The following is a 23,885-nucleotide window of genomic DNA, read 5'->3' on the forward strand; positions in this document are numbered from 1 at the left end:
CTTGTAGGAGTGCCATCCATCCCCAGAGGCAAGCCCAATCATGTCTTCATGGAAAGGCTAGTCAAAGATGCCTGATATATAATTCAACGACCAGGAGCGAACAGTCCTGGAGCAGCAGGTGGTGGCAAATTCTGAGGAGCTCTATGGGCCACAACAAAGCAAGACCACCCAGCAGCCGAATAATGCCATCTAGGCAGACATAAGGGCCAAAGTGGTGCCTGTAAGCCATATCCCATGGGACATTCATAACATGAAGAAGAGGTGGACTGACCTCAAGGCACAAGTCTGCACGCTAATTGCCAAACACCGCAGGGATACAGATGGCTGCCACGGGTGGAGGAACAGAAGATCCTCTACAGCTAACCACATGTGAGGAGATGGTCAATAGTATCCTCCACATGGTAGGCCTGGAGGGTGTGGGTTTGGAGGAGGTCATCAGCCAAGGGAGCACCTGGTGATTACTTGAGTTCATAATGTGCCCATTCCAGAAAAGCCATAATAGCATATAGGCATACACAAAATGCCATGCATCCAGGCAACAGTGACCCTGACAATGCATTACCCATCAATGTGACACTGTAGGCCATTACAACATGAGTCATGGAAGCCATGATCACCCTTAAATTCTAACCAAGTAGGACGACGAGGGCATGACATACAAAACAACCACCATCGAACTGCAAGTAACAAGAACTGTCACCCATCTGCATTACACATCACAACCACCCCTTGTCTGCCTACCGGTCACTCATGCATAGATACCACAGCAAGCATGGTACCAAACGTGTAGCTCATGCCAAGCAAAGAACACCACTGGACATGTGTCTCAAACTAACAACCACTGCAACTGCAGTAGCTGCAAGGCCCCCATGGTGACAATGTCCAACTTTATGTCATCATGACTCCACCACAACTTGCAGGACACCCTTCATCTGACAGCACTAAAGGATACGCATGCAACATTTGTCCTCCCCCACATACGCCCACGTGACCTTGTACGTCAGTGATGCACATGACTGCATGGTCCAAGCAAGGCACGACCCCCACACTGACCATATGCATGCACATCAATCAATGCTGTAGACTGCCATATTGCCAGTCACATGAAGTATGCCCCCTGGAGGCCTAGCACCTTGTGACTCCATTGTACACACAACACTACATGACAACACACCTAAGACATTTCCATCACGGTATTGACACAAAATTTCATGTCTCCCAACAGGTACACAAGACATCCAAGAACCCTCGGAAGGTGCTAGTACCTCGGCCACACCGGCACCAGTACACGCTACAAAGGCCACAGGCAATGCCTCAGCCTGGAAGGGGAGTGCCACAAAAACAACCAATTCCACACAGATAGTACCATCCACCTGCATGGCCACTGGCACACCGGCCACAATTCAACAGCATACTCTGGCCATTACGGAGGCTGCTGCTCAACCCTCAACAGGGGCACTGACTACCACTGCTGGGGGCTCAGGAGTACAAGACACCCACCCAAGTGCTGCCAACGTCCAGGCATGTGCCCAGCCCACTGCACCCACTACCACCATGCAATCTGGGTCTGTCACCTCAGACTTCAGTCCTGCATGTTCACCTGTGAGACACTTCTCACCGGACTCCTCCCCCCTGCGTTGCCTCTCACCCATGCAGTCCTCCCCCTCTCCCTTGTCATCTCGCCATCCCTTCCATTTCGAGCACCCAGAGGACACGGATGACCATGCGGAGCAGGCAGACAATGAAGGTGAGGCAATGATAGTGTGGACCCCCAACCATCTCCTGAGTCATTGCAGGGCCCCACATTGCAAGCCATTTTGAAGCGACTGGACAGAATCGAGGCAGGCTCAAATGTGTGCCATTGTACAGGAACAATTGTGCCATTTGCAGGCCATGCGCAATGTGATTCAGGGGTCCTCCAGGCGGGTTGGTCATCCATTGACCGGCTGTGCCGGAATACAGTTCACTTGAATGCAACTAACACCCTCATCAGCCAGAGGGAGAGGGAACATGCTGAACAAATCTTGGCCTCACATGAGACCCTGGCCAGGGACATCAATGTCACCATGCAACACCTCCGGGACAGTGATCCAGTTAGTTCCATGTCAGGCACCCCCTACCGAGGGATCAGTGGCTAGCACGCCGGCCAAGCATGCGGTGGATGATGGAGTTGGGGATCAGGGTTTGTTGATTTGAAAACAAATAACAATTGAGCCTAGACAATTTGTACAGTGTTTATTCTATGGTGGTGATACATGTGCATTCAGGGAATCATCAATGACGTCAGAGGTGCATGTGTGCCAAGTCAAAACAAATTGTCCATGAAGTCCTGGTGGACCATTCGTCCTTCCCTCACCTCCCCTCACATGTCCTGACGTGCCCTGTGTTCACCTGTAATGTCTTCCTCATCAGAGCCAGAGGGGTATGGTCCTCACCTGGAGGCATTTGTATGTTCCTTCGTAGGCACATGTTGTGCAGCATTGGGAATATGGCTACCCATTTTACCCACTTTCCCAGGGCTGTACAAGAGTGCACAACCTGTGTGGTGGAGGCACCTGAATCTAGCCTTCAGCTGTCCGGAGGTACATTCAATGCATGTCCTGGGCGTCGTTGTAGGCAGCCTCCTGTAGTGTACCAGGGTTCCTCACAGGTGTCATCAGCCAGGATAACTGCGTATAGCCTGAATCACCTACAGAAGATTGGATGTACAGTGTTAGACATGGACGTTTGTGTGTTGAGGTACATGTATATTGGTCTATTGTGCAGTTAGTTGTTTGTGCACTCATCTGTGCATGTGGATGACGTACCTTGCATCAATTGTCAAGGGTCATTCGCCTACAGAGTGCACTTTCAGTCATTCACAGAGTATTCAACATCATTCATCATGCGTTTGTCTATGCGCTGACAACACCCATGCAGTTTAATTAGTTCTTTTTTATTTATTGGGTATTTATAATGTGCCTATAAATCCACATGGTGTTTCAAAGCGCATCAAGACAAGGGAGGGGGGAGGTACAGGGAGAAAACAAACAATAACGTTCCTACTAGGTCTTGAAACATTCAGAACGTGCAAGCGCCGTAATAAGAATGAGGGGAAGAGCAGGGGAGGTAAAAGTAGGGGCGATCAAGGAAGAAGAAAAATGAACATTTCTACTAGGTCGTGAGTCAATCAGAGCGTGCAAGTGCAGTAACAGAAAAGAGGGTAGAGGGGAGACGAGGAGAAGAGTAGGTGGGGGAGGGGAACAGTAGGCTGGGATGAGCAGGTATGAAGACAACCAGAAAACGTTCCTACCAGGTCGTGAGACAATTAGGAGCGTGCAAGACTGATAACAGAAAAGAGGGGATAGGGGGAGGAGAAGTGCAGGATGGGCAGGAAGGGTAATGATGAGGCGGAAGGGAGGTGAAAAGAACATAAAGTGCAAGGGAACAGGTTCACTTTCACTATTGAGGAGAGGGTGCACAAGGAGTGCTAGAGGCGAAGCGGGAAGGTGCACAGTGGCAAAGAGTGATTGTAGAGTCTGCCAAGGCTGGAGCAATGGAGACAATATTGTCTTCCAAGTTCAGGAGGAGCAGGGAACACCTGTTGGATGTCTCACAGAGCGGGCCATCCAGAGACCTCGTGAGATGATGTGGGAGAGAAGAGAAGAGTAGGAGGAGGGTGTGAGGGGGGCCCAAGGGAGTTCTGAGAGCAGGTGAGGGAGAAGCACAAGAAACTTCAACACAATAGCAATGCAACCATCTAGAATCAAGTGTCCAGGACAGAGGGAAAAGCCTACGTTTCACATACAGCTGAAAAAGCAAAAACACCTAGATAGGAATTTCCTGGAAAGGGGAGAAAGGCCTAGGGTTCAAATAAACAGCAGAAGAATCAAACACCTAGGAATACATTTTCTGGAAAGGGAGAGAAGGGCCTAGGTTGCAACAAACAGCAGAAGAAGCAAATACCTAGAAACACATTTCCTGGAAAGGGGTGAAAAAGGCCTAGGTTTCAACATACAGCAGTCACAGCATAAACACCAAGTTGCTAATTATCTGGAAGGGCCTAAGTGCCCGTGAAGGACAACATACAATCGTTTGTGATGACCAGCAGACTAAAGCATTTGTTAAAGGAGTAATAAGAGAGGTTAGACAGTTTAATAGGGAGCAGTAATGGCTGTTCCCCCTGTCCGCACCTTCCTTACCTTGTCAGTCGCAGCTGGTTGATGGCTGTGCTGCCTGCTCTACCGGTGAACACAGGCAAGCACAGTCTGGAGCTGCTACTGTAGGAGCTGCCCTTTGCCTCGGGTCTCTTTGCCACAGGGGCTGCCCTGCAGGGTTCACTTAAGTGGGGTTGCATGCGCAATCAAGGGTCGGCGGCGGGGTGGGAGGCAGGAGGGCATCAGGAACGAGGAAGCACCAACCTAAACAGGCCACAAAGCAGCAAAAGCAAACATTTCACCAAACACACACACGTTCTTACTAAAATGTAAGTGCAGGTGCTCAAAGATGTAAAAAAGCTCACTGCAGCAAATCTAGAGACTGAGTTTTGCCACACCAACACTATGGAGATGGTGGTAGGTCATGTACAGCCCTATGACCATGCATTGACATGGAATGGCTTTGGCAAGTGCCTTGCTTGGTGTCACTGATTGTGTTCTACTACCTCACATGCCAGGATGCCCTGTGGAGTCACCTGACGTCAGTACGTGTACTAGGGTATGTCAGTCATGGCTCATCGCCCATTCATTACTTTGCGTTCTCCATGTGTGTCACAGTGCAATGTTTTGTCAGATTGACTGCTATTACTTACCGACAAGACAGGTATGCTGTCTTCTGTGTGTGTCCATGTATGCCAGTAGGGTGCAGTTCCTCAGTATCATGGCATCATGTGTGGCACCAGCGTATTGGGCCCAGCAGTGGCTGATCATGAGGTTAGCATCACATGTTATCTGGGCATTCATGGAATGGAACGGTTTCCTGTTCCAGTATTCCTGCTCCACTGCCTGGTGGGGAAGGCGGCACTAATGCCACATGTATGCAATCCACGGGCGCTATGGTGTTGGCAAACTGGGCAATGGCATAGAAACGTGTCTTTGCTGCGTGCACCCACCTGGGTGATGGGCATGTAGATGTGCTGATGGGCATGCCTCATGAGCACATCCAGGACTTGTTACTGCACCTTTGAGAAAGTGGGCTGGGACATCCCATGCATCATCCCAATAGTGTGCTGGAATCTGCCTGTTTCTAAGACGTGCAGGACGGACACAAGCTTCAATCGGGGAGGATGGCAGTTCTGATTGCGATGGCACTTTGGAGATCAGCCTCGATCAGTGTGAGCAGGTCTGTGATGGTGGGACGGCCCAAGCGATAGAGCGTCACTAATTGGTTGTCTGTCAGTGTCGAGGGGGATGGGCGGACGCGTGGTATGGGTGCCCTCCGCAGCACACAACTCCTGCTCCTTTGTGGTGCCTGTCTCCTTCCCTGCTGGGGTCTTGCATGCTGCTGTAGCTGGATGAATAGTAACAGGTTGTGGATTCCATAATCAACGTCTGCTTGTGGCTGCATGTTGCATGGATGTGATTTGGGGAAGGTATTGGCCTTATGTACTCCTCCAGAGTGGATTGTGTGCACCTGTGACTTCATTTCCATCACCTGTGTGCATTTACCTCCATCTTTTCGGGGAAGGTAACTGCACTGTGTTGTTGGCTGAATTACTGCTGATTTACAGTGATAATTCCGCTGTTTTTCAACTTGTAATGTGTTGGAAATACCATTTCTGGTTCTAGTGGTAATTCCATTGGTGGAATTAGCCCCAGAGCGAATTCCATTGGTGGAATTAGCCCCAGAGCTAATTCCACCGGATCTCAGTGGTAATTCCTCCAGCAGTGATTCCACCAGTGGTAATTCCGCCAGTGGAATTAGCGACAAGTCCGTAATTCAGCGTTCTGGTAAATGTGGTGGACATCCGTTACCGTCACATTCACCACTTACCGCCAGGTTCGTGATGAGCCCCTTTGACTTGTGCTTCAAATTTAGTTGGCAATTAATAAAATCCTGAGCCACAAAACTCTTAATATAATTTGACTAACGCTATACTTAAGATACCTTTCAGGTGGGTTATGTGTCTTATGCTTTTGTAAGTATGTGCATGCACTACCTAACTGGCTACTTGCTGAACACCTCTATGCCTACCATACCACCAAAGAGACACTTTAAGCTGATGAGCGGTTTTTGTTACTTTCTTTTTTTTTGTTTTTTCATTCTTTGGTTTCACAATAATGTGCTTGTTGATGTGATTTAAATCTACCTTATCAGTTACATACATGTGTTTGTCTTCCCTTGCAGCTTTCTTTTGAGGTGGCCACATGCAAGCCCCTTTCAAACTTGGTGGACACAGCAGTGGATGTATTTTTATGCAGCTACGTTGTAGACTCGGTGGTGAGAAATATGATTCTTTCTTCCTATCTTGAAAAAGTGCTCTACTATTATACACATTAGTATGTGAATGATTAAGAACAAACTCTCTTCTCCTCGTTCTCTCCCCATGGCTATCCCTCTCTCTCTCTCTGTCTCTCTCACTCACTCTCTCGCCCCGGGTTTCTGGTTGGTAGTCCTATAACTAGAGTTGATAGCATGCATTTTACTGGGGATTTAACATGCAGCAGCAGGGACGTCATTTAGGGGTCGCCTTGCTAACCCATTTTTTTTAATGCAGGCTCCTGGGCTGCGGTCATCCCCATGTGGCTTTTTGCTTCTGGAGTGGCTGGCTTTCTTGTTCAGGCAAAAACACAGGCAAAAAAACTTTCGACAGTGACCCTAAATAAAAAGAATAGGAATACCAAATATTGGGTCTTTCTGGAATTCTGTACAATAAATGCTAGACTTGCTAAAGGTTTATTTCAGGCACACTTCAGATGGTGAGTCACTGATTTAGTCTGCTCTTAAACACCTCAACTCGGCCTTTCATCCTTCTGAGGTCGATAAATGAGTACCAACACAAGTTGGGTGATATTGTATGTATATTTTTTCTATATAAAGCGCTTACACGTAAGTGCTACATAATAACACATCATTATCATTTGGCCATGGACATCTGCTTGCATTCACAGTAATTTGGTTATATGGGCCTATAAACACTGATCTTAACGATACATACGGCGATCCATTCTTCTGTATTATATTGATATCGTGACCATATGTTTCATAGTGTACTTAGGAACAATGCAATGTGATGCCACATCCTGTTTTGTCAAGGGTTGAAAGGTCATGTTCCATCGCTTTCAGCGATATCACTTTGCGGTGGCGTCAAAAACATCACTTCCTGTGATGTCATCAGAGGTCAAGGGTCGTGTGATGTCACTTCCGCTACCCCAGGCATGTTGGTGAAATGACGTCCCTGCGCAGCACACACCTAGAAGGACCTCCTCAGCCAAGACTATTATCCATTCATCCAATTTACATCACTTTCCATTGTATCTATCATATGGTTGTTTTAAAGTCCTTTCTCCAAAAGCACTACACGTATTTAAATGAAAATAATGAATGTTGGAGAGAAACTGATTTGATAAACTAAGAAGAAGAGACAGAAAGGACGAGTAAACGGAAAGCGAAATGATAAATACGATCAAGATTCCAATGTTTCAGAGAAATAGATGAACACTGCAGTGGTAATGGCCAAAGGGAGAATGAGCACAGACAGGAGGAGCTGTGGTGCATATTGCTTCTGACGATCAGGACAGTAGAGAGTAACACGAGGCGCACGATAGAGGGAGCCAGTGCGAGAGTGCCGTTTGAAAAATGATTTTCCATTCCTCTAAAACATTTAATATGTGACTTAGTTGATGCCTTCACGTATACAAAGATGGCTCTACTGGATATTCGCTATTGCTCCTAGTACTCTCGTAATACATCAGTGTCTCAAATAATGTGACTGTCATGCCTATCGACTGAAGTACCCAATGCCTAATTTTCTGCAATTGCAAACTGTTTGACCAATGCCACAATCTTACTTCAACTTAGAGAAAAGAACTGCATTTACAATCCCCCCAAAACCCACTCCCATGCTCTTCGCGGTAGAATAAAGAACGATTTCCCATTAATCATATCCTGCAGTGGTGGGAACACAGTTGTGTCATTACTGTGATATTATATTATATAGGTCCTACAACATTCTGTCTAGTGCACTTTCTTTTTTGTATGGAGACCGTTGACCTTTTGTGTGGATGCCTTTCCTTTTTGAACTGGTTTGGTTTCCATCAGACTTCTTATGAAGCATATGCATGTGCCTAGTTTTGGGAAAGTGGCTGGCCACCAAATCCTGAATGCTGTACTCCTGTGGGCTGGCGGACTGTGTGAGTATGTATATCTGGGGAGTCCCTGTGCCATGCTCATATCTATTGGAAGTTACTTGGAATGTGGCTGGAAATGGGACGCTGCTGAAGATTTTGGCATGGCCATAGCAGCTGTGCCCCTGATTCTTTGTCCTAGAATTCCTACTTCTCCTGCTGCTGGTGGAATCCTTACTTTGAGTGTCATTGCAGGACCACTCCAAGTCTGCATCTGCTGATGCACCTGGGGACTCTTTCTGAGCCTGCTCCCTAACGGTGGGAGCCTTTCTCCACTGTTTAGGCCTGGGACACTGAGTGGCTGTAGCTTGTAATGGATTTTGACATAAACTAAGCCTCCTTCACCAATCAGGAACACCAGAAGGTAAGTAGTTTACATGTAGGTTTTATTCTCTTAGTTAGTAAGTAGAGAAAGCACTGGGACATCCATCTGGTCCAGTATCTTAGGTCTAACTGCCATCAGTAGAACGTTGCAATCAAACCTACACCAACATTCCACCTAGAGCCCCAGTGACATCCTGAAGTGGGAGAATGGAAAACCAGACTCCCGTCCTTCACCTCTCGCGCTTGGCCTAGAGGGTCGCGGCCCAGACACCCGCCACGAGAAGAGTTTGCCCATTTACCAGATGACCAAATACCCTGGTACAGAAACATACGGATGTGTCCATCTGCCTGCCCAACAGCCCGCACTGGCCATGCCGACACCTGCGGCACGGACCAACTAGACTGAAATCTACACATCGTTAGAGATGCCATGACGACCTAGATAACGGGAAGCACCGCTGAACTATTATACACGCTGAACATTTCCACACCAATCTACACGAAGAACATACTCAGTGCTCTGACGTAGGCGACAGGCTTATTCACGGACGTGCATCTTTATTATTTTTACATAGGCTTTCAGAATGCAGAAACGCAAGACGCACCATGAGCTCATTTATAACGCTTGCTCACGCTTCTCTTGAAACCCGTTACCATCATGAGAGATATAATGGAAACACGATACTGGCCATGAAACTGTATGCCACTATAACCTAAAGCATCCATGCACTAAATGGATTACTCGTGCACCAGGCCCAAGTAGGCCTCAAGCAAGAGTTCCCGTGGACATTAACAAAGCAAAAGTCAGGTTGCTGAGCCTGCAGAAAGAACCCAGTGGAGCAACCAGCCAAGGTCGTAATGTTGCAAACCCACAGTCAAGAAACAAATCTTCAAAGGCACGATGTTGCAACCTCGCACTCCAAGTACCAATGTTAAAATCATATCTGCAAATTAAACCAGACATACAGTGGAAAAACAATATTAATTGTGCAGAATTATGCCTCAAACACGGTCCCTCCCCACGTGACCAAGCCGAACCTGACGAGATGCCAAAACCCAGGAGAGAAAAGGCGTCTGGGTACCTCGCTACGAGACGCAGGCCGACACACTTGAAAGGCTCAATGGACACCTGCTACAGTAGGAACGGTCAGTCTCCCACCTATGAATAAATCCTCACATTGCCTGCACGTACCCATATTGAAACACTGTTGCAACCACAGGTGCACCGTGTGCTGGGAACAACGGTGGTCCCAGGCTGGGGAGCTCACGGATGCACCAATCAGAACATGAGGTTCTTATCTCAGACGTCAGTAACGTTAGCCAATCCTCAGGGGTCTTCATGTAACAATTCTTATGTATCTAATTGTAGGGACAACCCAGATATACCACCTGACTACATCTTAACCACTAATATCATTCTCTATAGGCGTACTATACTAACCCCACCACTCGAGCAACCAATCAAGAGTGGCGATAGGTTCTTTTGGTAACTTTTTGGAATGACGCAAGTAGCGCGTCATAATGTAGTAAAAAGGGCCTGCGAGCCCCACTATTGTGTGTGTGTCAGGACGAACGCGTGCGCTCCTTGACCCATCCCTGCCGTTTGCATAATAAACGACAGAAGTTGCCTTGCTCCTTGTGTGTGCCTCATACTCTGTCTCGATCCGAGATATACACGGGAGGAGTTGGGGCCTCCCTGCCCGGAGGTCTGCGGACGGCCCGGCCGACCCCGGCAGAATCCCCCCCGACAAGTTGGAGGCACTGCTGAGATCTGTTTAAGATCGACTTTTATTTTTTATTTTTCCAGGCACTCCCGTTGCAGGGAGGCCCGGCGGCGCGGCCCCCTCTGCCGTTGCCCCCTTCTGAGGACTACAGGACCATCGCGGAGCTGCGAGAGGACCGGACAGCGCAATCCGGATATTGGCCCTCGGGAGCCGGTTGAGAAGTATCCCGCCCGCGGTCGGCGAGTGTCCAGACGTGGTCCAGACGAGGGGAGGTGGCGAGCCGCTTGGAGGGGTGCACGCAGTCGAGCGGCCCTGCATCGAGGGAACTTGGTGAGCATGACACGCACAACAAGCAATGCGAAATTGTGAGGGAGGGGGTGGAAGTAAATAAGGGAGGAGGGAGGTATTGTAAAAAGGTGGGGTGAAGGTTTAATTGAGTGATGATAATGGAATGAATGGTAGTGAATTGAGTGCGAGAGAAGGCGGCTAACGTTACGCGACAGAGGGGGGCAGGGCACGAGAACAACACGTGCAGACGCTCGCAACAAAAAGCTAACGTTACGCGAAAGAGGGGGGCGGGGCACGAAAACATCACGTGCAGCCGCTCGAAAGACACTGATTGGCCTAAATCGCGACTACGTGTGAGGGTGGGTGTGTGTGGTTTCCTACGATTTGACATTTATCATTCAATGAGTAGATGAGGTTCCCTATTGTTCGAGCAAGAAACTCGATAGGTAGATGAGGTTCCCTATTGTTCGAGCAAGAAACTCGATAGGTAGATGACGTTTCCCTGTGGGCGGTGGCTAGTTACGTAGTTGCCCAAAACGGAAGATAATTGGCTGGTTAAGCCCTCCTGTTGAGGGGCGTATCACACGCGAGGCGACGCAGCGTGCGCAGTCCGGTTATAGTATTGATGAGATTACCTTGTTCCAGGAGAGACAGGAAGACAGCTGTAGGGTTAGCGGGGTAGATTGCAAGTGTATTTTGAATTTAAAGAACATAACACGAATATACCAGTAGTTCGAAGAAATAGGTGACGTCACCAGTAGGGATTTAGTAAGATATCGTGAACACAAGAAGCTTTGGGTTTGACATTGGTGGGGAAGAGAAACATGATAAAGGAGCGGACACGGAGATAAACGATAAACGAGTGGATCAAAGAGGAGAAGGGGAAGGGGGCGTGGCTGCGCACGGAGAACGCCGGCCACGGCAAGTGTAAAGGTGGGAGGAGAACGGGGAAAAAGGACGACTGTGTAAGATCGTCGTAAGGGGTACGCAGCTGCAGGGGGCTGCGTGCGCTTCGGCCGCAGGGGGCCGTAGGGGAAGGAATATAATATAACATCATAAATATATTTGTTTTATAATTTTTTTTTGTGATTATTATCATTGCATAATTTGTCAAAGGATTGTCGTAAGTCCCCACACTTGCGGGGCAAGGTAAGCAATAAAAGGTTGTATGTTGCAAACTGGTAGCAAGGGGAAGGGTAAGAAAGGGTGCGCTAGTATGTCATACGGGAGAGGGTTGGGAGGGTGGGGGAATACCCTCACTACCCCACTACAACATATATGCACCACACTGCCACCACATAGGGAGAAGTTAATTAAGTACAGCATAGAGTGGACCCAGGGGACGGACAACAAAATGTTGACACCATGGCCGCCTAATGGTAGCTTTGACCCATATGCCCAACATTCACTATTAAACCATCTGCACAATACATACAAGGGGAAGAAGTTGGCAAACCATGTGGAGGTGTTTAACTTATGGAGGATGTTCCAGGGGTCTAGACCAGGACCAAATGGAATGTTCACTATGGGGGAAACACCGGAACAAAAGGAGATTAAGAAAGAAGGAACGGATGGGGAAAAGGAGAGTGAAGGAACAAAGAATATGGGGAATGAAAAACTGGGTGGAGGAAAGGTTGATAAATTAGCTGACATAAAACAGGAACCGAGCAATGAGATACCCTTAACACCGGGAGTGAAAACAGAGGGGGGAGGATTGTACCCTTTAAGAGAATTAGGAGAAATAAAAGGACAGTTAAGGGCGGCTGAAGGATACTCAAACCCGGCATACAGCCCTCCACCATATGTGGCTCATGGAAAGATACCAATGGGGGACGGGAGGAGAGAAGAGCAGACTGTAGAGATAGGAAACGATGAGTGGGTAGCTGCACAGATATTGTTGAAATTACGAGGATCACTAACTGGAGAGGAAAGGGAGGCGGTAAAGAGAACAAACGAGGATAGTGAAAGAGAGAGTGAAATGAGGGGAGAGGAGCTGCTACGGCAGAAGGAAGAGATTTTGGAGGAAAGATTAGCTAAACTAAGGGATGAGCAGAATGAACTGATAAAACAACTTGAGGGGGAGGAAAGAGAGAGAGTGAGGAAAAGGAAAGAAGGTAAGGACGAATTGGAAAAATTAAGGGAGCAAAGTGAGGAGAGAAAGAGGGAAGCTGTAAGGGTAAAAGCAGCAGCAGAAAGGGTATCAAGAGTAGTGATGAGGGAGAAGAAGAAGGAAGAAGAAGAAAATGAAAAAGAAATGGAAATATGGAGGAGGAGGATAATATCAGAGACAGCTAAAAAATATGAAGAGGGGAAGGTAATAGAGAGTATAGTAGAAAGAGAAAGGGTGAAATGGGAAAGGAGGAGAGAGGATGAAAGGATATTGGAACAGATGAGCAACGAAGTAATGGAGGAATTAAAAAGGAAAAGAGAGGAAAATAGTAGGGAGATGGAGGAGAGGAGTGAAGGGGAGAGAGAAGAGAGTAAGAGGGAGAGTGAAAGATGGGGAGAAGTATATAAAAATAGAGAGGTAGCAACAACGTCAGCACTAAGGGGAACAGGTGGTAACAACGGAAAGGAAAAGGGAGACCTAATAGACTTAAAAACTGTAACAATAAAAGGAAAAAAGGCAGAGTGGGGGGCGCAATTTATGAATGATTTTTGTAGTGAGGATGGAAGGAAGAGTGAAAGGGAAAGCTTAGATAAGCTATACCTCACTAGAACAAACATAGATTCGCCATGGGTGAGTAGAAGATGGGAGGAGCTGGAGAGAAGTAAGGAGGAAGTGAAAAGAATGGGAGGAACACAAACTAACGAACACACGCCACCGACGCTCACCAACCAACACACGCCACCCACATCACCATCACGCTCTCTAACGCCACACCCCACATGTTCAACAACTGCACGCTCTCTGCACAGAATAAAGCTCGCACCCTTCATGGACGAAGTTACACCTTATGCATGTCGGCTTAGGGACCTCCCTAGTCGCAGGCAAGACAGGCAAACAGACGTGCCAATATTGAACACAGGAAAGGATGAAAAAAGGGGAAAGGAAGAAGAGGGAGGTAGGAGAAGAGGTAGTAAGGAAGGATTTGAAGTAGTAAAAGGAATGGGGGAAGAGGAGGGGTGTGAAGAGTTAACATCATGGAGCATAAAGGATGACACAAGACAGAATGTAATGCCACTGCTGGAGAGAGGAGGGGTTAGACCACAATATGTACCTTGGAAACATACGGATAAGGAAAACATAAAATGTAGGCTCCCATCATTAAGTGGAGGTGCGGGTAAATGGATATATGAAATGGAAAAACACACCGCAGGACAGAAACTAGCAGTGGGAGATGTTAAGGGCCTGTTAATATCAATATTAGGGGATAGAGCGGATGACATTTGGAAAAGAGCGGGATTCCATGGGGTAACAATAACAAACACATCGCATGATGGGGCACCATTTGCAAACTGCAGACATGCGCTATGGCAGGCACTAAGAGTGCAGTACCCAGACACATCAGACATAGGAGCCATTACTTCCCGTAAGATGGGTGAGAACGAGGATCCTGTTGATTATATCCAGGATATTCAAGAGAAGTGGCGCATGGAAACTAGAGAACAATGGGACAAAACACCAGCCATATTTTATCATATACTAGTACAAGGGCTCCCAGAAGGAGTTCAGAGACAATTAAAGAAAGTAGTGGGGATGGAAGCAAAACCATGGCCGGAAATACAACTGACTATAGTACATCACTGTAGAACATGGCAAGGAAAAATGAAACAAAAGGAAGAGGACAGGAAAACAGAAGAGGCCAAATTAGTACAGAAAAAACTTACTAAATATACCATGGAAGGGGCACTAATAACTGCGCCAACACCAATGGCCCAAAGCCCAACGCAAGTAGTGGCTGCACAAAATCCAGCTCAAATAGCGCCTCCACAAGAGGTAATAGAGCAAGTGCTGCCTCTACAATCACACGCACAGAACATGGGAGGAGGGTACCCAATGCAAGGAGCTGGGTATTATAATTATAATAGAGGGAGAGGAGGGTTTATGAGGGGAAGAGGATACGGATATAATACCCAACAACAGGCTGGGGGACTCAGAAATAACTACCAGACAGGGCAACCAGTGTACCAGGACAACACAGGGAACTTCCCATGGCAAAACAGGGAACCACCCGTGTGTTGGAGCTGCGGACTATTAGGACACATGTCACGTACATGCAGGGTCAGGCCAGGAACACCAGCATGGAACGAACAAGCACAACATAGGACATCACAAGAACAGCAGGGCATACAACCACAGCAGATGTCACCACAAGGGAGTGACCAACACTATTCCCTACCACAACAACAAATAAAACAATACCTGCCACAAGTAACTGGTGCAGCGTTAATACAACCACCACCACAACCTGAACGAACGCAATTGGGTGGGGTGACGGTGTTGGGGCACAACCCTTACACAGGGAATGGCCAGTCATTGTACCCCAAATAGGACAGCCCACAGACGGCCTTGGTGTGTCCCATCCTGTCAGTAACACCTAATAGTGCGGAGGAGCCACGCATAGAGGTAACGATAGGTGACAAAAAATTATCATTCCTTGTTGACACCGGGGCAACCCGGTCTTGCATAAGGGAAGGTAAGTTTAAGATGTCAGGCGAAGCCATGAACACACAAGGGTTTTCTGGGGCTAAAGGGTTGGTTCCATTTACTGATAACGTTCCGCTATCTATTGGAGATTACGATCTGTCAGTACCACTTTTGTATTATAGTGCCTCACCAGTAAACATACTGGGGAGGGACATAATGAACAGATTAAATATGACGATCTCCTTTACAGAGGATGGCATAATTTGCTCTACTCCAGGGATTAACATGCTTGCAGCACGACAGATTTTGCAAGCATACTGTGGACAGATAGCGATCAGGGCGGAGCCGGTAGACGGCGAGCTATTCCAGTACGGAACAGACATGGCATTTGCATGGATGCCAGGGATAGGAGGGAAAATATGGAGGAGACCAGCAGCCTATCTATTCCGACCAGAAACACCAGCTAATGAACTGGAAGGGAAGGTCATTGCAGTGGACATTGAGAGCATTATTGCAACAGCTGATTATGTTGCTGTGCACGCCCAAGATAAAGAAGGGAGAGCATGGAGGGCGGTGATAGCACTAGCAGAAGGATGTAGGCTGACCCAGGTGTCAGATGAAGAGTTGTTTTCAGAAGAAAAGGAGGAAAATGAAATGGTGTTTATGATGAGTGTAGAAATGTGGCTAACAGTGGCTCACAAACAAGTGGCACAGAAAATTGCAATGGCACTTGAGGCACCCGCTGGCACACCAGTCCCATTTTTTAAAGAAGATATGTCAAAGGTGCCAAAATCATTATGGACTATTAGCCCTTATGATGTAGGATGCATTAAAAGCATAGGGGGTGTAAGGATAAAATTAAAAAAGGGTGCCATACTACCAAGAGTGAAACAATACCCATTGTCAAGAGAGGCAGATGAGGGCATATACGAAACCATAACAGCCCTTATAAACAATGGCATATTGGTCCCCTCAGAATCCCCATGCAACACAGCTGTGTACCCGGTGCGCAAGGCTAAAGGAGGGTCTTGGCGGTTCATACAGGACCTCAGACCGTTGAACAACATAGTAGAAGCAGAGTATCCAGTAACAGCAAACCCGGCCACAATTTTGTGTGGCATTCCAGCAGAAGCATCACGGTTTACAGTGATTGACCTTAAAAATGCTTTTTTCTCAATACCATTACACCCAGACTCACAAGACTTGACAAGCTTCACTTACCGAAATAGGAAGTGGAAACATACCAGATTACCACAGGGATATTGTGAATCACCTTCAATTTTCAATAGGGTAATACAGATGGATTTGGGTAACGTTGAGTTGGAAAGCACAGTGTTACAGTATGTGGATGACATAATAATTTGCAGTACAAATGAAGATAAATGTAGAGAGGACTCATTAAAAATGTTGACGATATTGGCTGAAAAGGGGTACAAGGTAGACATGGAAAAGATACAATACTGTCAGGAACAGGTACTTTACATTGGCCAACTGATATCACAATATGGAAGAAGGATTGCACCACAAAGAGCACAGGCAATATCAGGCACTCCCGTGCCACAGACTGTAAGAGAACTGCAGCAATTTCTGGGACTGTGCAACTACTGTAGAGCATGGGTATTTGATTACAGCTCTTACATAGGACCCCTGCTTGAGGGTTTGAAGGAAGCAAATAAAGGGGAGAAAAAGTTGGGATGGACTATGGAAATGAAGGAGGCATTTGATGAATTAAAAGAAGCAATATCAACTGCTCCAGTACTAGCATCCCCAGACTATGAGCGACGATTTTTTATATTTTCACATTGCGACTCAGCAGTAATGAAAGCAGTATTGGCCCAAAAGACTAGCATGGGCTATAAACCAGTAGCATTTTACAGCGGTCACTTAGATCCAATAATGTTAGGACAATTCTCTTGCGAACAAGGTCTTGCTGCAGCTGCATTTGCAGTAGAAAAAGCATCATCAATAACTATGGGGTGTCCAACTACACTATTTGTAGAACATGCACTATTTGCGATATTGAATAAACCTAAGTCCACACTGACGACACAGAGGGCAACAGGTTATGAGATTATTTTGTCCAAAGCTGAACTGGCAATTGTTAGATGTAGCACGGTTAACCCTGCAAGGTTCCTAGCAGAAGTAATTGAAGAGGGAGATTACGCCCACGACTGCACCCAAGTAACTGAGATGTACTCATGTACTAGGAAAGTTGAAGAAAACGCACTAGAGGGAGGTGAGCTTTTGTTTATTGATGGGTCATCAACTATTGATCAAGGAGACGGGATAAGGAGGACTGGGGCAGCAGTAGTACAAATGATGGAAGCGCCAGTGTGTGTGGCTATTAAGTGTGTACAATTACCACAGCATTACTCTGCTCAAGCGGCGGAACTGGTTGCACTCATATTGGCACTAAAGGAAAGTTTTGATAAAAAAGTTACTATATATTCCGACAGTGCATATGTTACATCCACTGTCCACTCAGGGCTATCAAAGTGGAGAAGAAGAGGGTTTAGGAGAGCTGACGGCACTCCAGTACAACATGCCCTCTTGTTGGCTGAACTAATTGAAGTAATAAACGATCCCCAAGAACTAGCCCTAGTAAAATGCACAGCACACACCAATGGAGAAGACTATATATCAAAAGGAAATGCAGCAGCAGACGCACATGCAAAATATGCTGCATATTTTGGTGAGATATGGAACCCCACAGACTCACAGAGAGGGAGAGGGAGGGGAATAGCGAGGGAGATGTTAATAAAAGAAGGGTACACCCATCTCCCAGCCACCCAGATTATGGAGTTACAAGCGGCTGCACCAATGGCCGAAAAAGAAGTATGGGTGAAAAGAGGATGCACAATGTCACCAACCGACGCACTATGGCGCCAGGGTGGCACTGGGAAAGTTGTAATACCATTGGCATTGTTAAATACCGCCTTGAACCAATTACATCACCCTGCCCATACAGGCAAAGAAATAATAGCAGCACGAATTAGAGAAGATTGGTTCTGTCCCGAGTTAACATCCCATGTGTCAAATTTTATCAGCAATTGCCTTACATGTCAACAGTTCACGGCCGGTCACACTTTAAAGGTGATAAGAGGTACCATACCCCGACCAGAAGGACCTTTTCGGCACCTCCACATTGACTATGTTGATATGATCAACATTTGTCAAGGCAATAGATACATGATAGTAGTAGTATGCCCATTTTCTAGGTGGATCGAAGCAGGGCCCTGTTCACACCCTGATGCGTTTAGAGCAGCCAAATTTATAGTAAGGGAGGTATTCCCCAGGTGGGGAGTGTGCGAGGTGTTAAGATCAGACAACGGACCCCATTTCGCAAATGAAATGTTCCAGCATATCACATCCCTACTGAACATTAAACACAAATTTGCATGTGCGTACCACCCACAGGCCAATGGTGTATGTGAACGCCTGAATGGCCTATTGAAGGAGGCAATTGCTAAAATACAGCAAACAACAAAGAAAAGTTGGTTGTATTGCCTTCCGTTAGCACTGTTCGAACTTAGAAACAGGCCAGGGTCCGACCACCACCTCACCCCACACGAGGTGGTTACTGGACGCCAAATGCGCCTTCCCCTAACACCAACGTCAAGGGCATTCACCGACCAAGAAAGTTCTGCGAATGTGTTAGGTGATGAAATGTATCAATATGTGTCTTCTTTGATTACTAGCGTTGTGTTTGTGTCTCAACAGCTCGAGCGCACACGGGGCGGGTCCACCAGCAACCAAGAAATAGACGAAAATACAGAATTGGGAAAGGAGAACTTGTGCCAACTTGCCAAAGGTGACCACGTACTACTTCGAAATTTTAATAGAAGGTGGAACCAGCAGAGGTTCACTGGCCCCCATTTAGTAGAGGACGTATCAACAAGAGCAGTAAAACTAAAGGATAAGCGTGCGTGGAACCACCTGCATGATGTAAAAATCTACAAACTGCAGACCCGCCCCAGCGCCAACGACAGGTCCATTGGAAAAACGCCAACAACATCCCCGGCAGCGGAAGAAAACACAACCACAGACAACGACCCAATTGTTCCCTCGGAGAGAATAACGGACGAAGAAGGGGGTGATCCCCACACTGCCCACCCCATGGTCACACGTTCAAAGAGTAAAACTGCTCCCGCCATCTGAGCAAACCCCCCCCCCATTGACTACTAAATACAATTGTAATAAAAACTAAGGACTTCGCTTGCACCAATACACATGTAAACACGTGAATGTTCTCTTTTTCTCTCGCACATACAGGAGCTGCGTAATATTGTATTGTTAAGAAAAGTTATCTAACAAATTCAGTGTGCAGGCGTAGATGGTGCTGCCAGACGATAGTTACCCAGAAGAATTGTCACACCAATTTGTATACGAAATAAAAAGGCCAACATACTTAAAAAAGAAAAGGGTACGTGTATACTACACGGCCTTCCTCCTGGCCATAGAAAATTACATGCCCCACCTCCGCCCATACTTGCCGGTCTTGAGAGACCGATCACTTAGAGTAGCGTGGGAGCAACTCTTCACCTGGGCACTGAATGACTATTTGATAGGGAGAGCTTAATGAAACAAAACTAACATTTAATAACAAGCACTTTTTGAGAATTTTTAGGCGGGCAACTTTAACGTCGCAAGAATACGCTGCCAGGACTGCAGCAAGGTAAGAGCAAAAATGTCGGTGAGGTTAGCATATGTAATAAAAATAATAGGGATTTTTATGATCACCGGAGTTTTGGCTGCCTCTGTATGGCAGTACAGCTATGCTATGAGTTTTTTTGCTGCACCCAAACCTAATGTACCCCACCTCCCTGCTGCAACAGGTGTTACGTCAGGTGGTAACAGTAACAATGAACAAAAGCGAAATAAAGTTAAACGCAGCACATACTCAGACAATAAAGGTATTGATAATTATGTACAAGATTCAGCACACGTCACAAACAACATATGGTACCAGCACATGACCCGCATTGGTAAGCAGACAACTGAGGATAGCTGTTACGTTTGCTCATTAATACCATACGCCATGAGCGCTTCACGAACATTTGTTGCCACAGAAATAGATGAAAAAACAGCACAGTGCATAATATATTTGGCCCTGTTCCAAACGAAAGGAAGATTCCAAGGAACAGTAGTGCACATGACATGGAAAACACGAGACTCATACCCATATGAAAACAACTTCCTCAAGACCTATCTGAGTTATCACAAGACCAGTTTACATGCTGAAGCATTCAGATACATAACAAGTGGCCCTGAAAAAGGAGAAACAAAGAAGGTAACACTGCAGTATCTACCATGTGATTGGTACGCCACGGAAGTTCCGGGTAAACAAGGATGCTGGGAGAGGCCATTACTGACGATAACAGGAAAGGTGTTCCTGGGTACCAGCTGGGAGATAGGAGTGGTTGGCAGCAACATGGTAACAAAAGAAACTATCTCAACCATCGAGACACACAATCATCGATGTTGGACGACATGGATCAAGTATGTACCAATGCTCACGTGGGTAGAAGAAGATGAAGACCCGATAACTATATTACCATTGACTGCGCCCAAAGTATGTTACCAGCATAAAGGAGAGGTGGACGTGGGATATAACACCAATTGTGCAAGTGTGATGGAGTTACCTGAGGGGGGAGCGGGAACAGCAGTAATAATGGACCATTATTGGGCCTGCGGAGAAAAGGCATATCATACACTGCCTCCCCTGTGGAGTGGTGTGTGCACAATGGTACACGTCAATGTACCATCACTAGTGGTACCTAAGAAGCATGTCGATGTGGCGAAATTTCCGAAAATGGATGAAGGAGACAGGAGAAGAAAGAGATCTGCACCACTCCAGAAGGAGCAAGAAAACAGGACAAACAGCAATGATACTGTCCTAAACAGGAGAAAAAGACAAGGAGAGCCATTAACAGGAAATTATCTGTGGGGAAGGTCGGAAACGGAACTAACATCAATACCGCCAGAACACAGACTATTCAGCAGAGCAGCAATGTTCTTCTCCTCAATAATACATCCGGGACTGCAGGCATACGCAAACGCAAAATGGCTGCAAATAACCAGATGGGAACTAATGATGACCATAAATTCGACAGTAAATGGGTTTAACGCAATTAAAGAGGAGCTGCGAGCTGTAAGGATGGTAGCACTACAGAACAGATATGTATTGGACCTTCTCACAGCAATGGAAGGAGGAGTTTGTGCAAAGATAGGACAATCATGCTGCACGTTCATACCTGCCAACGATGCCGACAATGGTACACTAACAGAAGCAGTTTCACAATTGGCCCAGATGCACTCCAAAATGATGGACGAAAGTAACGGCGTAAACAAGGATAAAAGCTGGTTTTCACTATTATGGTCATGGATGCCATCTTGGCTGTCAGATGGACTGAAAATAATAGTGGGATGTGCTATTTTGGCTGGAGCTGCACTGATAATAATTAGATTTTGGAAAGCCCGGAAGGCGCGCTCAACTGATGAGTTGCTGGAAATGGTGGGAATGCACCCCTTGATGCCAGCGGATGACGGCCAGCACACAGGTGTGATAATACACGAAAGGGAGAAGTTGCGCACCCAAATCATCGCCAATCATCTAGACCCACCATCAGTGAAGATCGAGAACCCAAGGAACCCTAGGAGCTACATAGGAAGATGGGTGTACTGTACTCCTGGAGGAACATGCGAATACATGTATTGGTCATTTGAAGATCACGTAAACCATTATGGACATCTCGGAGGGATAACCAAGATATGGAGAGTAAGAGGAGATAACGAGAAGGATATGTTTGTGGTCGACAAGTCGACCAGAGGGGGGACTGAAGTGGGAGAATGGAAAACCAGACTCCCGTCCTTCACCTCTCGCGCTTGGCCTAGAGGGTCGCGGCCCAGACACCCGCCACGAGAAGAGTTTGCCCATTTACCAGATGACCAAATACCCTGGTACAGAAACATACGGATGTGTCCATCTGCCTGCCCAACAGCCCGCACTGGCCATGCCGACACCTGCGGCACGGACCAACTAGACTGAAATCTACACATCGTTAGAGATGCCATGACGACCTAGATAACGGGAAGCACCGCTGAACTATTATACACGCTGAACATTTCCACACCAATCTACACGAAGAACATACTCAGTGCTCTGACGTAGGCGACAGGCTTATTCACGGACGTGCATCTTTATTATTTTTACATAGGCTTTCAGAATGCAGAAACGCAAGACGCACCATGAGCTCATTTATAACGCTTGCTCACGCTTCTCTTGAAACCCGTTACCATCATGAGAGATATAATGGAAACACGATACTGGCCATGAAACTGTATGCCACTATAACCTAAAGCATCCATGCACTAAATGGATTACTCGTGCACCAGGCCCAAGTAGGCCTCAAGCAAGAGTTCCCGTGGACATTAACAAAGCAAAAGTCAGGTTGCTGAGCCTGCAGAAAGAACCCAGTGGAGCAACCAGCCAAGGTCGTAATGTTGCAAACCCACAGTCAAGAAACAAATCTTCAAAGGCACGATGTTGCAACCTCGCACTCCAAGTACCAATGTTAAAATCATATCTGCAAATTAAACCAGACATACAGTGGAAAAACAATATTAATTGTGCAGAATTATGCCTCAAACACGGTCCCTCCCCACGTGACCAAGCCGAACCTGACGAGATGCCAAAACCCAGGAGAGAAAAGGCGTCTGGGTACCTCGCTACGAGACGCAGGCCGACACACTTGAAAGGCTCAATGGACACCTGCTACAGTAGGAACGGTCAGTCTCCCACCTATGAATAAATCCTCACATTGCCTGCACGTACCCATATTGAAACACTGTTGCAACCACAGGTGCACCGTGTGCTGGGAACAACGGTGGTCCCAGGCTGGGGAGCTCACGGATGCACCAATCAGAACATGAGGTTCTTATCTCAGACGTCAGTAACGTTAGCCAATCCTCAGGGGTCTTCATGTAACAATTCTTATGTATCTAATTGTAGGGACAACCCAGATATACCACCTGACTACATCTTAACCACTAATATCATTCTCTATAGGCGTACTATACTAACCCCACCACTCGAGCAACCAATCAAGAGTGGCGATAGGTTCTTTTGGTAACTTTTTGGAATGACGCAAGTAGCGCGTCATAATGTAGTAAAAAGGGCCTGCGAGCCCCACTATTGTGTGTGTGTCAGGACGAACGCGTGCGCTCCTTGACCCATCCCTGCCGTTTGCATAATAAACGACAGAAGTTGCCTTGCTCCTTGTGTGTGCCTCATACTCTGTCTCGATCCGAGATATACACGGGAGGAGTTGGGGCCTCCCTGCCCGGAGGTCTGCGGACGGCCCGGCCGACCCCGGCAGAATCCCCCCCGACAATCCCCACACCAACATTCCACCTAGAATGTCAGTGACATCACCGCCCTTCACCACAACACTAATAACCATAATCAATCCCACACAGATTATGACAGATTTCTTCCTCCCATGGATTCCTTATGTATGATATCTACCTCCTAGCCCAGCTGATCTTTGGAAACATTTCCACACCAGGCAGCACAGCGTGGCTCTGCGTCAGCTCCTCTTAATGCCTCTACGCATCTCGCAACGGACATCGGGG

General features: G+C 46.9%; 1 protein-coding gene across 12 annotated transcripts in view; it reads left to right on the forward strand.

Moving 5' to 3' along the window:
• Positions 1 to 23,885, forward strand: part of PROM1 (prominin 1) — a 922,577-nt gene that overhangs the window by 853,857 nt on the left and 44,835 nt on the right. For all 12 annotated transcript variants that reach the window (XM_069631918.1, XM_069631917.1, XM_069631924.1 and 9 more), the window contains one exon: positions 6,325 to 6,417. In XM_069631918.1, the coding sequence (XP_069488019.1) occupies positions 6,325 to 6,417 (93 nt within the window). The remainder of the gene's footprint in view (positions 1 to 6,324; positions 6,418 to 23,885) is intronic.

Source organism: Ambystoma mexicanum, chromosome 6q, assembly GCF_040938575.1.
Source record: "Ambystoma mexicanum isolate Mex_15411 chromosome 6q, UKY_AmexF1_1, whole genome shotgun sequence".
NCBI classification, from domain to species: Eukaryota; Metazoa; Chordata; class Amphibia; order Caudata; family Ambystomatidae; genus Ambystoma; species Ambystoma mexicanum.